This window comes from Lutra lutra, chromosome 4, assembly GCF_902655055.1.
Source record: "Lutra lutra chromosome 4, mLutLut1.2, whole genome shotgun sequence".
NCBI lineage: Eukaryota > Metazoa > Chordata > Mammalia > Carnivora > Mustelidae > Lutra > Lutra lutra.
The window spans coordinates 9,458,632-9,475,765 of record NC_062281.1 but is presented as its reverse complement, the minus strand read 5'-3'; the positions used below and the strand labels follow the sequence as shown (position 1 = coordinate 9,475,765).

General features: G+C 40.4%; 1 protein-coding gene across 4 annotated transcripts in view; it reads right to left on the bottom strand.

The window, feature by feature from the left end:
• Positions 1-496: 496 nt before the first annotated feature.
• Positions 497-17,134, bottom strand: part of DNAAF11 (dynein axonemal assembly factor 11) — a 72,562-nt gene continuing 55,924 nt past the window's right edge. For 3 of the 4 annotated variants that reach the window (XM_047728124.1, XM_047728121.1, XM_047728122.1), the window contains 2 exons: positions 7,402-7,487; positions 497-879 (listed from right to left, as the gene is read on the bottom strand). In XM_047728124.1, the coding sequence (XP_047584080.1) occupies positions 702-879; positions 7,402-7,487 (264 nt within the window). In that variant the 3' untranslated portion in view covers positions 497-701. Of the gene's footprint in view, positions 880-7,401; positions 7,488-13,824; positions 15,429-17,134 lie in introns of those variants that run through there. The other variant, XM_047728120.1, reaches the window with a different exon arrangement.

Genomic DNA, 17,134 nt, shown 5'->3' with positions numbered 1-17,134 from the left:
CAGGGGTAGCTGGGCTTGGCCATCTTGATGCAACAGGTTCATCTTATGTGGACAACCCTGTGCTAGAGCTCCTGATGGGCTGGCTGGAGTTCTCTCAGAGCTGCACTATCTCCTGAGGCTCCATTTAGCCCATCCCCCTTTCCCCTCCCTCCACCTTTTCCCCCTAATTTTGTGGATGTCAAGCCTATATCTATAGCCTTAGAGGTTCTCCCTTCCTACCCCTGCTCATTCTCCTCTTCATCATTCCAAGGCATTACCACCAATAATCATGAGAAGAAAATTGAAACACTGCTAAAATCATATTAAAGCATTCCAATTTGATCCAAAATTACAGTTTTAACTTCTGAGCTTGACCAATTTGCTGAAGTACCAATTTAATAATCAGGCCTTTTATCTCTGACTTCATCTCTCTGCATTAGCAGCCAGTCCTGTGATAGAAAATCAACGTCTTAATGTAATAGTTCTGTGATTTATGGAACATTTGCACTAGTCAGCATTTTATTATAGACAAATGAGTTATAGCATTTTAAGGTATACATTTGAATTTTAAACTAGTTTAAGAATATTAGTGTATAAAGTAGAAGCTAAAACACTGGAATAGTAACGTTGATAAATAACTCTGTTTACTCCATAAATGGTCTGCACATACTCTGCAATGAACAGAACTGGGTCTGGTGGGTCCGTCGGTACAGCTTGATGTTTCAAATCAATGGAGGCACTTCAGGGTTATCTTCAAAGTCAGGATCTTCTTCACTTGCTGTAATTTTGGGTTCAGATTGAATTCTTCGGGGTCTGTGTTTTTTCTCTTGAACTATGTTAGCCACATCAGGGAAGGAATACTTGCTAGGATCTACTTCTAATTTCTCAATTTCCTTGCTTCTACAACAGCAAAAAGAGGCAAAAGGAAATCAAGATGCCATTTTAGATGAAATTTCAAACTCATTCATTCATTTATTCAGCAAATATCGGCAAGTGCTATCATTAGAGCATAGAGATGCCCATAGAGCATAGAAAAAGAATCAGAGACTGTCCATGGTTTCAGGTAGCTCAGAGCCTTGCAGGACCAAGAGTGGAGAAGTAAAGTGCTGTTGCACAGACAGTGAGGGAAGGTCAGCTAGGAGACTCTGCTCACTTGAGAATCTGTATTTATTTACTTTTTTAAAGATTTTATTTTTAAGCAATCTCTACCCCCAGCATGGGGCTTGAACTCACAACCTGAGATCAAGAGTTGCACGCTCTACTGACTAAGCCATGCAGGTGCCCCTCACCTGAGAATATCTAAATGATAGAGCAGGCAACCCCCACAGCCAGGATCAGCACAGACCACTGTGGGCAGGTCTTATGCCTGACTGGAGCTGATCCGGCTCCTGGGCCCTGCTGCTTTGGAGGATCCAGCCTGCACACAGGGGCATTTACATGCATTTGGGTGCCCAGAAAGCTCTGTCCACCAGTTTCCCCAACAAGATCCCACTCCTGCTGTTGGCGCCCAGTCCTCTGGCAACAGTTACATGAAAACACAACAAGAAAGAGTCCCACACCACCATGGTATAGAAAATTCTAGATAATACAGGTCTCTGGGCTGCTTCCCTGGCAATTTCAATCCATAGGTCTGAGGTTGGGTCCAGCACTCTGTATTTATAGCAAGTTCCCCCAGTGATTTTGATAATCGGTCAAACTATTTTGGAATCACTGTGCTGGTCATCCAGTCATCATGCTACAGAATATATTACATGTCTCCTCCATTCCAGCCCCCAGCCATCCCATGGTCTGCGCAAATAGGCTTGTTTCCTGGTAGCATCTCACAGCGCAGCATAGAGCTTGAATAGAACATTTATCACATTATCATGTAATTGTCTCATTATGGGTCTGTTCTCCCTACTAGACCAGTATTCTTGAAACAATTATATTGTCCTTTTCATCTTGTATCTTTGGTATATAGCTTTACTAAATACATGTTAAATAAATAAAAAAAATTATGGTACTGTGCAATCCTAAAATTAAAATCTTTGACCTACAGAAAATCAGAATCGGCCTCATCCAGGAGCCCCACACTGATGTCTTCAGATGCAATGTGTGGTGGGGGGAGGGAGGGTCAACTCTCTCTGGAGACTGTAAACTCTCTGTTTTTCTTGTAACCCTTCCACCTCTTTCTTGTTGGTTGTCCTTGCCCTCAAGCCCTTGAAGGCACTGATTTTTTAATTTTCCTCAGTATTTTGATGAATACACATGGACCCACTAAAGGAAAGTGTAACATATACAAAGAATGTAAAGCATAAATATTCCAAAGACCCAGACTGTACACTCTAGACTATGTAGAAATTAGTTTCCGTAGTCATTATTAAGTACAGCTTTAATTTTTAATTCCCATGCTCTTATTTAAAAGGCTATCATATCTATGGCTTAATTAAGTAGGTTATCTAAATTCATCTATTATAATTATGTTGACTTTGAGGAAAAGCAGCCTGTCTTACTTCCAGGCATGAAACTCTTGGCCCACAACTTCTGGATCTTAGCAATGAACACTGAACCCAGTCAGAGGCAGTTATCTGCCACTCACCCCCTTCAGATGTTGTGAGAAATAATTTGCATGCAGGACTTTAATTGGTCATGAGTCTCCAAGTAATAGACAGTGAGCAGATAGGCTAGGGGCACCTGCAGATCACACTAATCCCAAAATAAAGAGGAGAGGGACTTTTGTCCCCTGCTGTTCCTCCCTCAATGTCAGATGCCAACAGATACCCATGGCCAGTTTTACCCACTACCTGATTGTCAAAACCAGATCCTCTGGAGTCCAATAAGAATAACTGGAAGGCAAAATGAATATTCTCATTACCATGGAAGAAAACAAAAGAAAAGAAAAGGTCTAAAGTCACTAGGCATAAAACACATCAAAGATTGATTCCTTATATTAAAGAACATAAGCAAAGAACTTGCTACTGGTAATATGGAAGGCCAGCATATTTGGACCAAAGACTCCTGCCTCCCACTGAAAACTTCAGGGAGATTATGAAAGATGTGGTAAGATAATAAGGAGCTGTAAGGGCAGAATTCAGTAAAAGGAGGAAGGAGGGAGGAAGTGGATCCCTGAGGCCACCTTTGCCCTGAGGGAATTTTCTGAGCCCCTAAAGTGGCCTTATAAAGTCTGGGAACAGAGGTCAAGGCCCTGAGTGTGCCAGGTAGGCAGTCTGACAGGACACCTTCTCAATCAGAAGGCTTTTCTGTCATGTAAGAAAGAATGAAAAGTAAACCCACTCTGCCCACTGCCCCAGGGACTGTGAGGAGAGTGGGAGAGAGAAGGGCTGAGTTGTCATAGCCATAGTTAAAAACCACTGATCTTGAATTCAAAGTGAAGTGGTTCCAAACTGGCAGTGCCTTCAGGTAGGGTCTGCCTCACAGCACATGCCAAAGCTCCCTGGCTCAGCACCTTCCAGGCTTCTGAGAAGCCCCTAAACTATTTGCTAAGGTAATGGAGCAGCTCGCCATCAAAATTAATAAGCACTCAAGGAAAAGGGGTGTTTTGCATGAGAACCAGCAGAAGCAACAAGAACACAAATAGAAACTAAAAACTTCAGATTTTGAATATGAAAATATAAATTATGAAACTAATAAAATGTTTCAGATTTAATAGTATAATGTTGAACTTTTCCTCTGGGATTGACAATCAGATAGAGATGCCTGCTATCCCTCTCCATTCTACACTGAATACCATACTTAAATACCATACACTTAAAAAATTAATACAATGTGGGTATATTTAACATGAATCTAGACATAGGCCTTCCAGCCTTCACAAGAATTAACTCCAAATGGATCACTGACCTAAACACAAAATGCAGAACTGTAAAATTCCTAGAAGAGAACATAGGAGAAGAGCTAACCAATCCTGGGAATGGCCATACTACTTTTGGTACAATAGGAAATGCATGATCCATGAAAGAAATAGTTGACAAGCCGGATTTCATTAAAATTAAAAACTTTCACTTCATGAAAGACAACTTTGGGAGAATGACAAGACAAGCCACAGACTGGGAGAAAATATTTGCAAAAAACATCTCACGAATGACTCTTATCCAAAACATACAAAGAACTCCTCAAACACAACAATAAGAAAACAGTGTGATTGGAAGATGGCCCAAGGACCTTCTCAGACACCTCACCAGCAAAGACGTACAGCTGGCAAATTAGCAAATGAAAAGATGCTCTAGACCATATGTCATCAGGGAAATGCAAATTAAAACAACAAGGAGATGTAAGTACATGCATATTAGAATGGCCAAAGTCCAGAACACTGACACCACCAAATGCTGGCAAGAATGAGGAGCAACAGGAACTCTCATGCATCACTAGCAGGGATGTGAAGTGGTACACCATTTTGGAAGACAGTTTGGCAGTTTCTTACATAACTAAACACACCCTTAGCCATGTGATCCAGCAGTCACACTTCTCAGTATTTGCCCAAAGGAGTTGAGAACTTATGTCCACACAAAAACCTACACACTGTGTTTACAGCAGCTTGATTTATAATTCCCCAAAACTGGAAGGAAGTAAGATGTGTTTCAGTAGGCAAATGGATAAATAAATTTTGGTCCATTCAGATATATTGGAATATTATTCAGCACTAAAAAGAAAGACACTACCATGTCATGGAAAGACACGGAGGAACCTTAAGTGTATATTACTAAGTGAAAGAAGCCAATCTGAAAAGGCTACAAACTATATGATTCCAACTCTAGGGCATTCTGGAAAAAATAAAACTAAAGAGACAGTAAAAAGATCACTATTTGCCAGGGGTGCTGGTGGAGGGGGAGAGGGATGAATGGGTGAAGCACAGATATTTTTAGGACAGTGAAACGACTTTGTATGATACTATGACAGTGGATACATGTCATTATATATTTGTCAAAACCCACAGAATGAACAACACTGAGTTTGAATCTTAATGTAAAATATGAATTTTGGGTGATAATGATGTGCTTCAATGTAGGTTCAACAGTTGTAGCAAATGTACCACTCTGGGTGAATGTTGACAGTGGGGAAGCCTGTGCATGAGTGAGTGGCGGCTGTGGACATATGGGAAATCTCTGTGCTTTTTACTCAATTTTTCTGTGAACCTAAGACTGCTCTAAAGAAAAAAGTCTATTAAAAAAAAAAGACACCAAGCCCAAGAATGGACTAAGATTTATAATTCTGGCTCTACTATCACTTAGCAACTTTGTGATCTTGGCCAAATAAATCTCTTTGAACCTCAGCCCATTAGGAATAACCCAATTTCTCCTGTAGTTATTTTGAAGATGAAAGACAGGTGATGGAGAGTAAATATAGCACAGACTAGGCACTCAACACTCAATAAACCCATTCTGAGCAAGTTATGTGCCCCCCTTGATCAGACAGTGTCATGGGACCACAAGAGTTCACAGAATCAGTTACCTTCCCCACAAAACCTGATGCCCTCTGGTCCCCATGAACACAACCTTACTCCACTGATCTTCCCCCTCCAGTCACTCTGTCTGCAGAGCAAGAAGAAAGGGCCACTCTGGCTTTGAGAGGTGTATCTCTGGGTCTGCCATCCTCCTCTCCCTCAAAGTCACAGCTGCCTGACCCTGTTCCCACAAACAGTCTCCATAGACAGCTGTTTGTTTCATGGGATCGCCCATCCAGGGGCTGAGGTGAAATGGATGGTGAAATTTGTCAGTGATTAAGGAGTGCCATGAACAACCTTTACATAGATATGTTATGCATAGCTGCATTTCTCAGAAAAAAAAAAAAAAAAAAAAAAAAAACAAGAGAGACTTTGCAAATGTAATGTAGGAAGTAATCACCATAATGGTGATCTCCCCAGGGTTTGAAAACGAGCTCCATGCTGTTTGTCATGACTTGGCTTCCCATTCCTGCAATTCCTCACAAACTGGATTCACCCTCCTTACATGTGTGGATGCTGCTGGAGATCAATTATGACCATTCATATTCATAATAGCATAACATTCATATATTCACATTCATAATAGCATAATATTCATAATAGCATAATACCCTTGAACCTCTGTAACTTACAAACATATCTGACAATGGAAGCCACTAAACTAGGAAATACAAGAGTGGGTCTCCAAGGTTAAAACCAGCAACCCAGGGGCGCCTGGCTGGCTCAGTGGGTTAAGCCTCTGCTTTCAGCTCAGGTCATGATCTCAGGGTCCTGGGATCGAGCCCCACATCAGTCTCTCTGCTTGGCAGGGAGCCTGCTTCCTCCTCTCTCTGCCTGCCTCTCTGCCTACTTGTGATCTCTGTCTGTCAAATAAATTAAAAAAACAAAAAACAAAAAAACAGCAACCCACCTTTCAGAAGGAATTCAGCTCCACACCTGTTGTTTAGACAAACCCCATGTGTGAAAGTCCACAAAACTTCCACTGTTGACTCAGAATATATACGAATGCCTGAGTGCTTGTATTATGCAAGACATAAATATAGCTCTTGTTCAGGTATTTTTGTGATGATAATTTCAGCATATACATTTGTATCACAAAGATAGTTTGCCTGAGTTCAAAATAGATTTTGCCATCTGGATGGTAAGAGTCTGGAAATCATGACAAGTAGAAGGAAAGTCGAAAGGCCTGGGATGTGCATTCTAAGGAAGAACTAAAATGAGGAGGGCTTTGTCCAGAATACTTTAAGAGAGGTCACTGCTCACAGGAGCTGGGCTTTGTTCTGAGGGTCTTCAGGTGGCAGAGCTAGAATGTTCAGTGGGAATGGAGGAGAGGCTTCCTGCCACTGGGGAGTATGGAGATCAGGGAGGGAGCCAAGGGAAAGAGGCTGATGCAGAGGCTCACAGATGACCTGTGAGTAGGAGGTTGACAGGAGGGCACACGATGGGGCCTTTTGGCCCTTGCAGCCCTGAGAGTTTTAGGATCTGTGAAGTGACATACAGACCATTGAATGGGCAGCGTGAGCAGCATTATGAACAGGACTCAGCAGAGCTGTCCCAACATGTCATGGCTACCCGACCTTCAGACATCCTAAACTTCTCTCCCTCATTTGCCCCATCTGTAAACTGAGGATGAAACTGAGGATGAAACTGGGGAGGATGGAGTGTGTTAATATGGGTGAAGCACACAGAACAGTGCCTGATACAAGGTGAGTACTCAGTCAATATTAGCAGTCACTGGTGCTGACATCACCACTCTTAACATCCTCACAAGTAATTGGGGCCTGAACATACACAGATTTGTTTTTTAGGGATCAAGAGCCCTATAAATCGAGAGTCTACATTTTGGGAATAAACATTAAAATTCAGAGCAGGAATTGTTTGTAAACTTTAAATAACTCTATCTTTAGGGAAGGTGTATTCTAGACAGCAAATGAAAATGAAGAGAACTATAATAAAGCTTAAGAGAGCTGGGGAGGTAGTACCTTTGGTTTGGGCGCTCTCTGCTGCTGTCCGAGGTACTTTTCTCAGATTTCGATGTTCGTCGCCAACCTGTGATTACTCCGTCTACCTGAAATGAAAATACAACACGTGCTAAGTGATACATTACTCTTTGATATATCTTCAAAAACGTACACTATCTATATATTTTTAAGAAGCTAAAACATTTTAATTTTTGCTACATATTCCATTAAAGAGTCTAATTTAAGCCCCTGTATGTGGCATAGGAAAGTTGTATCATAAATTGAATCTGTGTACAATACTCCTACAAAGCCACAAGCAGGGGGAATACAGTGAATTAATTCATGTAACAAATATTTTCTGACAGCAACATGCCAGACATGGCTTGGGAGGGTGGGTGAGGATAGAGATGTGGCAGAGACACTGCCCCTGAGCTGCCCCACTCCCACGCACATGTTGCAGCAGGAAGCACACTGAGCTGGAAGCTCAAATCCCTACCTTCCCGGCACATCGGACCCCATGAGGTATGAGCTCGAATGCTCGTTTTTGGTATAAAAACTTCTGTAAAAATTCTGTAATTCTTCCACTTTTTTTTTTTTTTAAAGATTTTATTTACTTATTTGACAGACAAAGATCACAAGTAGGCAGAGAGACAGGCAGAGAGAGAGGAGGAAGCAGGTTTCCCCGCTGAGCAGAGAGCTGGATATGGGGCTTGATCCCAGGACCCTGGGATCATGACCTGAGCCAGGACCCTGGGATCATGACCTGAGCCGAAGGCAGAGGCTTTAACCCACTGAGCCACCCAGGCGCCCCAATTCTTCCACTTCTTTTAAACCAAATAAGCTTAGTGCTAAGCATGTTGGGTTCTCAACAAATAAAACTGATTGATTTAATTTAACAAACATACAGCAAGGATTATTCACACCCAGCACCTTCCCTTTGGAAGCTCAAGGTACAAAAGTGTGGGGGCAGAAGAGAACATGGGACCAGACACCACGCTGGACATATGCCTGCCAATATGAGGCAGTTCACGTGTTCTATTTAACCCCTACCTCCAGTATTCCTGAGAGAAGGATTATTTGTAGGTGGAGAAAAGGAATTTTAAAACTCCTCTACTTGTGTTGTTTTGGTCCACTAACCAAGATGGGGGGCCTCTGCCTTTTCTTTCCAGGGAAGGGAGAGGTCTGGCGTATGTACATTCCTCCTCCCATCCTAATCATTTTTCTTTAGGGAAAAAGTACTTCAACTTACTGGCCACATTTCGCTGGTGTGCAGGGTCACTCCTCTGCAGGTGAGGGACATCTACTGTCCTTTCTCTTTTGGGCCTGAGACTTTTCTTAGTGCACAGGAGTGGTCAGATCCATGAGGAACAGACTAGGCTCGGAATTTGAGGGTCTGGTCACCATCCGCACTCTCATCTGCAGGCTCAGGTAAGCATGTTGGACTCAGCATCAATGTTTGGGAAGAGAATCAGGAGCCCTAAGGTAGTGTTAATCATAAGGCAGATTCTCCATGTTTTACCAAACCTCTGCATCAGAGTGCTGGCCACTTAATCCAATTACTAGATGGGGTAATCTGTTTCCCATCTGACTAGCAATTCTTGATTGCTTGTCCCATTGGTTAGAGTCCCAGAAAGCCTATCCCATTGTTTTTCACATGAATGTTTTATGGAAACATAATGTTTTAGGAAATGTTCCTAAAACAAAATGTTTTAGGAAATGAATGGTGAATGAAGAAATGTAGTAATGAATCCTAACCCGGGGGACAATAAAATCAAATTTGGGGAGGTGAATGCTTGAGGGAGAACCATCTCTCCCTTCTATGTTTTGGTATAAGAACCAATGTTTTAGACAGTTGTGTATCTATCTATCATATTTGACAACAATTCAATCCATCTGTGGGTGTGTTTTTGTGCAGCTCCCTTACACAGAGGAGGATACAAAAGGTTTGCCTTTACCTTCCCATAGAACTCATATGAGGGAGGACCTCTGTGTGATGCAGAAAGGAAAGATCTGGTAGAACCCCACCCTTTTGGTGTGTCTACTGAACATATGTCTGGAAAAAAATACCTGTAAGTACCACACATGGCCAGTCTTGTGCTGAGACCCTAGGAAGAAAGAGCAGTGACTACTGCAGGGACCAAGGACACTACATTTCAAGTCTGGAAGAGTTTGTTAAAAGAGGTATTCTGCTGGGCTCCTGGGTGGCTCAGACAGTTAAAGCCTCTGCCTTCGGCTCAGGTCATGATCTCAGGGTCCTGGGATCAAGCCCCACATCGGGCTCTCTGCTCAGCAGGGAGCCTGCTTCCCCTCTCTCTCTGCCTGCCTCTCTGCCTACTTGTGATCTCTGTCTGTTAAGTGAATAAATAAAATCTTAAAAAAAAAAAAAGAGGTATTCTGCAGAACAAAAACTTAAAGAAGAATACTGTGGAAGAATCAGCAACTAAAGCTACCAATGCAACATTTACTGAATAATTACAGGAGGTGACTCATGGAAAGTTTTGCCCAATGAAGCAGATTCTATTATCATCAAACACGTTTTTGTTTTTGTTGTTGGTTTTTATTTGTTTTGTTTTGTTTTGTTTTTTGAGGAAATTGATTCTAACATGGTTTATTTGCTATGTTTTAAAATCTATTAATGTCAAAATTTTGTCTTCCATTAATTTCTTGTTGGCTAATGACTGATGCTATATTTTCAGATGTTAATGTTGGTAAGGTATGTGTTTACACTATTTTTATATGAAAACTTAACTGAGTTTTCTTCTTTTTCTTTAACTGAACTAGTGTGATGAATACAAATATTTCCCCCACCTTCCTGGCCTATCCTTGAGGACACGGAAAAGTTTAGTAGCTACTGAGCCTGGTTCTGGTTTATTAAGCCATATTAATATCAAACATAAAGGAAAAAACACAACTGAGGGCACTAAACAGAAACAAGCCCAGTTGAGGGGAGCAGAGGGAGAGGTTATAGATGTTAGGGTAGTGAAACTGGCCCCTTCTTCCTGCAGTGTCTTAGGGAGGCAGGAGGACCTCGGGAGAGGTGCACCATTGGGTGGAGCAGCAATGTTCACTGGAACTTTCTGCAATGATGGAAATGTTCTGTACAGCCCAACATTGTTGTTCCCAAACATTTGAAATGTGGTTACAGCACCTGAGCTTAAAGGTTTAATTGTATTTAAATTTCAGTAATTTTAACTGACCAAGCCAGAGAGAGAGGAACACAGTTACTGTAAGCCCCAAATGCATATGTGGACTGCCCAATTCTTCTTCAGGGTGAAGGACATCCATCCATACCAGTTACTCCTAATTCATCTCTGGTCCTTGACTATGTGGCCTTTACAGTTCTGGAAGTCTCCGCCCCTTCCTCAACATGCCAGGGAACTGGCACCCTTATGAAACTGGGAGAACTTGGAGCCTAGGTCCCAAATTGATCCTGCTCCTGGCTCAGCTCTTCCCTCCCCCTCACAGGTGGCTGTCCCAAGGCATGCCCTCAGAAACATGCTGCATGCACACTCCTCTCCATCTCAGATCTGTTCCCAGGGAGCAGTGGCACCTTTGCAATTTTTTTTTTTATTTTTTAATATTTTAATTACATTAAATGAGGCCAATGTTAGTTAAAAAAATCATTAAATTGCCAGTTTTAAGAAAAAAGCTCTTGAGCCAAAAGTACAAATTTTGTATTGCTTCACGTTGTAAATGCACTAACAAGAATGGGAGCATATGCATAATTAGAGTCTTAAAACACCCCGTTTCTAACACTGTTATTTGTCACATAATAAGCTCAGACAAAGATTCACTGTGTTTATGGAAATGCAAATAGAATCACAAATTTGGAACTTTTCTTCACAGAGAATTTGCTGTGCACCAGAATCTAAATGTGTTTCTTATTTTTAAAAGATATTTTCAGCTTATTTAGTTCCAAAGATTCTTTTAAGTTTAAAAGTTAGGAGGAACTAAGAAATCAGTAAGAAAAATATTGACCCCCAACATTCGTATTAACATGAAAATTCATCCTGACACCGATATTTATATTAATAGCAGGTAAAACACTTCTGATCTTTCCCAGCAGACGATCGCAGGTTCAGGTCCTGAAAACCTGCTGGTTGTTTTCTTACTGTACCTGCATTGCTCTTCCTCTAGGAAGTGATGTTCATCAACACTAAACATTTTAATCATTTGTACTAAGTGTGTTTAGGGATGACTGATGGACAAGCTGTAAAGGCCAAAATATATTCAATAAATTAGATCATGAGGAATAATGGTTTCCTGAATCCATAGAAAGAAATGTAATCAGCTTCCTGAAAATTCAATTGTGGGACAGGCACAGAAGTACAAATTAACGTTTTAATGATGTGATATTACTTTAATTCTCATAAAGTCATAATTTCATGCAGTTGAAAGTTGAGAGTGAACAAGGAGGTAGTAACCAAGTCCCCTTTTCTATAGAAGGCAAATGTCCTTTCTAAGGTTTTCCTGGCAGATGACTTTCCAGCTTTTGATGAAATCCTACCCTGGGATGGAGTCTCATAACTTCCTGGGGCAGCACCCAGCACTGAGGCAACTACCCTCTACTATTTTCATTTCATTTCATTTCATTTCATTTTTCATTTCATTTCATTTATTAAAGAAAGGCAAGCTGCCACATGCAGCACCTCATCTGGATGTGTCTGGAGTCTTGGAAACATGACTAGCCTATGTTCTCCTAGAAATGGACCTTGAGAGCTTGTTTGGAAGACCCAGCAGGGGAGCACAGCTATTCCTATAACCTCTCTTCTATCAGGGAGAGTCATTCTCTTCCACTGAGCCTGCAGCTTTGGGGGGGAAGCACAGGAGGCAGTGAGGGAGGAAGGGAACACTTGCCTGGCCACCCAATCAACCCTGGCAATAAATGGGGTGACAGATGTCCTAGTCAGATCACCCTCACATCCTGTTCTTTTTTTTTAGCATAGTTTATTTTTTGTTTCAAGTTTTTATTTAAATTCCAGTAAGTATAATATTAGTTTCAGGAGTAGGATTAGTGATTCATCACTTACACACAACACCCAGAATTCATCCCAACAAGTGCTTTCCTTAATGCTCTTCCTCCCTCTAGCCCATCCACCCCCTCCCTCCAGCAACCCTCAGTTTGTTCTTCAGAGTAAGAATCTGTTCTACCATTTGCCTCTCTTCTCCCTGCAAGCTCATCTGTGTTATTTCTTAAATTCCACATATGAGTGAAATCATATGGTATTTGTCTTTCTCTGACTGACTGACTTGGCCTAGCATCACACCCTCTAGTTCCATCCATATCATTGCAAATGGCCAGATTTCATTCTTTTTCATGGCTGAGGAATATTCCATGATTGGGTTTTTTTTCCATGTACCTCTACTTTAACAAAATGCATATCATTGCTTTCCCAACTCTAGAAAGTTTCATCACTAAGATGATGAAATCCAGACCGGGTGTGCTGGGTAAAATTCAATAAACAGACACAAAAGAGAGAAACCCAGCTCTCAATCCTTATCTTCAGGTTGAACCATAGAAATTATAAATACCTAACTATTTTTGACCTACAACAGTGATTTCACATGGTTCAACTTGTTATTTATACAAGGCTGAATAAGAATGAGCAAACAGTCACTCCACTCTAGATGAAGACTTGATGAATTAAAAGAGCACATGGATGAAGAACAAGTAATCTAACTAGAAATAATTATCGAGGAACAAAATATAAAACAATCAAACTTCTTTTTCTTTTGAATTTACCCTGGCTTCTTATAGTCTTTGGGAAAATCAGAAGTAAATTTCTCTTTTCTTGTATTTTCACTTTGTACCATAGTTTCAACTATTACCTCCATCAAATCTTCTCAAGGAATATTTACTGAGCATCTACTATGTGCCAAACATAGGAGTAAGTGGTAGACATGAAACGATAGATTGAAAAATTATCCCTGATCATCTCAGGTTAGATAAAGACACATAGACAATTAAAACACACTGGAGAAAGTGCAATTGATAGATATACTAGTATGGAAGCCCAGGGGAGGGAGGGATGTATCCTGATGGCATGGGGAAGGCTTCCTGGAGGATGTGAGTTTGATAAGAATCTTAAAGAATAAGCAGGAATTTGCCAGAAGATGGAGATTATGTGGGAATGAAGAACACTAGAGGGAGAGAAAGAAAGCCTGAGTAAAGACAAGAAGGTAAATGACCACATAAACTAGCACAGAATATTGGGCAGATAATAGCTGGAAACAATGTGAAGAACCAGGCAGAGGTCAGGTTTCAGGAGAATATTTTAAGGTGCTTGAACTTTGCACAGGAGGTGATGGAAATCTATGCATTTCCCCCCCCCAACTCAGCAAAACAGCAACATTCTTAATGTACTCTTTATTTTCATTAGTCAAAGTGTGTGATGTTGGCAAAGTGATTAAGTCCAGGGGAGTAGTAGTTTTTGAAAGAAAGTGTTTCTTTCATCATGAGATAAAAATATACTTTTTAAAATATTACAGTTAAATTTCTCCCTCCCTCACCCCAAACTTTATTCCGAAAGTACTTCTAACATGCAATTTTGTTGGGAACGGTGTAAACGTGTGTCTTGGTCATCCAATTATTGTCAAAATACTGCCATGTAAATTATTGTCTAACTAATCTGTTCTTCTGGGCTTCTGTTTGCCTGTATACTCCAGATGTGGGTACATTTCTCTAGCTTCCAGCTGTCCCCCATGAAGGAGGTTTTAGACTCTGCATTCAGGCTCACAGAGCACTTACACATCCTCTTAGAAGGCATCATTTGCATGAAGCACAATCCATTACTCACAATTTGCCCCTGCGTGGGAGAATAGGAAAGTTCAAATGGAGATTGGCTGTTAAAAGAATTTAGCGTTAATAATTGACTTTCACACTCTTCTGGAGAGACTTCTGTGGTATTTTCGTGAGGATGTGATATGGAATCCAAACTCACAACACAGGTGCTGAGCCTGTTTGCTGTTGTATGCACTTGTCCTGTTTCTGCTCTGCTCTATACAGTTTAGGGAGATGGACCTCCAGGGTTCATCACTCAGCTTCCCATGTCATGTGGCTTCCAGCTGAGTGCAGCCAAGGGGAAGCACAGAAGGGAAGCTGGCAGACTAAGAAAGAGGCTCCAGGTGCCTCTCCCACAGTCCCTGTCTGTAAGATTGACTTCTTCAGCAGAGGTAGAGTCTACTCTGTGGCTGCCCAAGAGGTCTCCACAGGTCTGGTTTCTTCCAGGTGACACTGGTGCATGGTTTCTGCCAATAGCACCTCCTCCCTCTGTCCTGGGAGTAGAGGTAGCCACCTGATGTTCCATGTTTCCGGGTGGTCTTACTCTCCCTTCTTTGGCATCCTAGATCTTCTGTTATCCATGTAATACATTTCCTGATTTACTCCTATAAAGTACACTGCTGTATAAATCTCCTGTATACTTTTTCAGTACTTAAGTATTTCCTGATTTTTTATTAGACCCTTAACTGATTTACTCCATGTTTCTCACACCTCCAGGTACTTGTTACAACATACATTTCCACAACATCTAATTAGAATCTGCAGATAGTGGCCTGGGAATCTAGTTTTTTAGCTCTCTCCAGGTGACTCTTAGGATCAGACAAGTTTTGAAAACAGACTTACTGATCCCACTGCTTTGAGGCTTTTCTGGATGAGATTCATTTACACAAGCCACATTTATAGGGAAAGCCAGCCATTGGTGGGTTTTAAGCATAAGAATAAAATGATCTGATTCATGTTTTAAAAAGGTCACTTTGGCTTTTGTATGAGGAAGGAATCAAAAGATGAAAAGCACCAGAAGGAGGGAAAACAGGGGGAGGCCTGTATGAAGTGGTCCAGCAGGGAGATGACAAGGGCATGAGCAAGAGTGAGGTGGGGAGACAGAAGGGAGTAACAGAATCCAGGATATGTTTGGGTAGTAGTTCTGACCAGGTGGATGTGTGATGGCCAGAGGAAAATCGAAGATGCCTTCCAATCTGTGACTTGGACAACTGAGTATATGCTGGTGCCATCTTCTAGGACAGGAACAAATATGGGAGGAGCAAGTCTGCAGAAAGAAATTAGGGGTCTATTTGGCCATTTGAAATTAGTCGTGCTGATTTATGCATTCAGTTTGGCTTGTCATTTGACAGGTTCACATAAAATGTCTTTGATTCTAAAGCCTATGCAATTTGCTAAGTTTTACATTTTTTATTTTCCTTTTATTTTTCCTTTCCTATTTTTTATTTCCTTTGAAGTTTAATAATATTTTAGGACAGCATTTTGAATTTCTCAATTTATTTATTGGTTTACCCTGTATTTTATGCTTAATATTATTTTTAATGACTGGTAATTAAATGTAATTTCTATAATTCTTTCTTTTGGAAATGAAAATGAGGTTTTCATAGGTTTTGTCTATTATGAGCTTTTAAAGATATCTTAAGTATATTCAAATAATAAATGGTCTCACATTTTTGTTGATCATATTTATCAAAGACAGAATTTGGTCATAAATCTTCTAGTGGAGCTGATTCTGTTTATTTGTCCTTATGTTTATAAGGCCTTGTGCTTTATACACTTAAATAATATACAGTCTAATGAATATAAGGCAATTGCATCTTTATTTTATGCAATATTTTTATTACTATAGAATTCTTATTCCATTTTGTGCTTCTTTGCTTTAAATTCTATCATGTCTGATAATCATTTTGCCATAAGTAGTCTATAAATTTTGCTTACATTCACTTACTAAAGCTGTGTCCATTCTTTTCTTTACATATATCTTGGGTCTTTTAGTTTCAGGTGTGTTCTTGTGAACTAGCATAATAGATTTTATATCTGTTACCGTCTTACAAATTTTCTGATTTTATGTTTCCTTCCTCTATTCCTAACTGTTTTGACTTTTGTTTGCATTTATTTTCCGTAATGCCTTGTAACTTACACATTTTAATTCTACTAATTTTCCCTGAAAATATTTATATTAAATTTCAACATGAACCAGTGTACTTTTGGACCTAAATGTGAGACCTTAAAACATAAACATCCTAGAAGACAGCACAGGCAGTAATTTATCTGACATTGGCTATGGCAACATTTTTCTAGATGTCTCCTGAGGCAAGGGAAACCAACAACAGAAGTAAACTATTGAGACTTCATCAAAATAAAAAGCTTTCACACAGCAATGGAAACCACCAACAAAACTAAAAGGCAAGCTACTGAATGGAAGAAGATATCTCCAAATGGCATATGCAGTAAGGGGTTAATACCCCAAATATATAAAGAACTCATACAAATCAACACCAAAGAAACAAACAATTCAATTTAAAAATGGGCAAAGGACCTGAATAGACACTTCTCCAAAGAAGACATGCAGATGGCCAACAGACACATGAAAAGATGCTCAACATCACTCATCATCAGGGAAATACAAATCAAAACTACAGTGAACTATCACCTCACACCTGTTAGAATGGTTAAAATCAAGAAGACAAAAAAACAAGTGTTGGCCAAGATGTGGAGAAAAAGGAACCTTCATGCACTGTTGGTGGGAATGCAAATTAATACAGCCACCATGGAAAACAGTATGGAGTTTCCTCAAAAAATTAAAAATAGAAATGCAATATGATCCTATATGATCCTATATGATCCTATAATTTCACTATTGGGTATTTACCCAAGGAAAATGAAAACACTAACTTGAAGATATATGTGCACCCCTATGTTCACTATAGCATTATTTACAATAGCCAAGGCATGGGGGCACTTGGGCGGCTC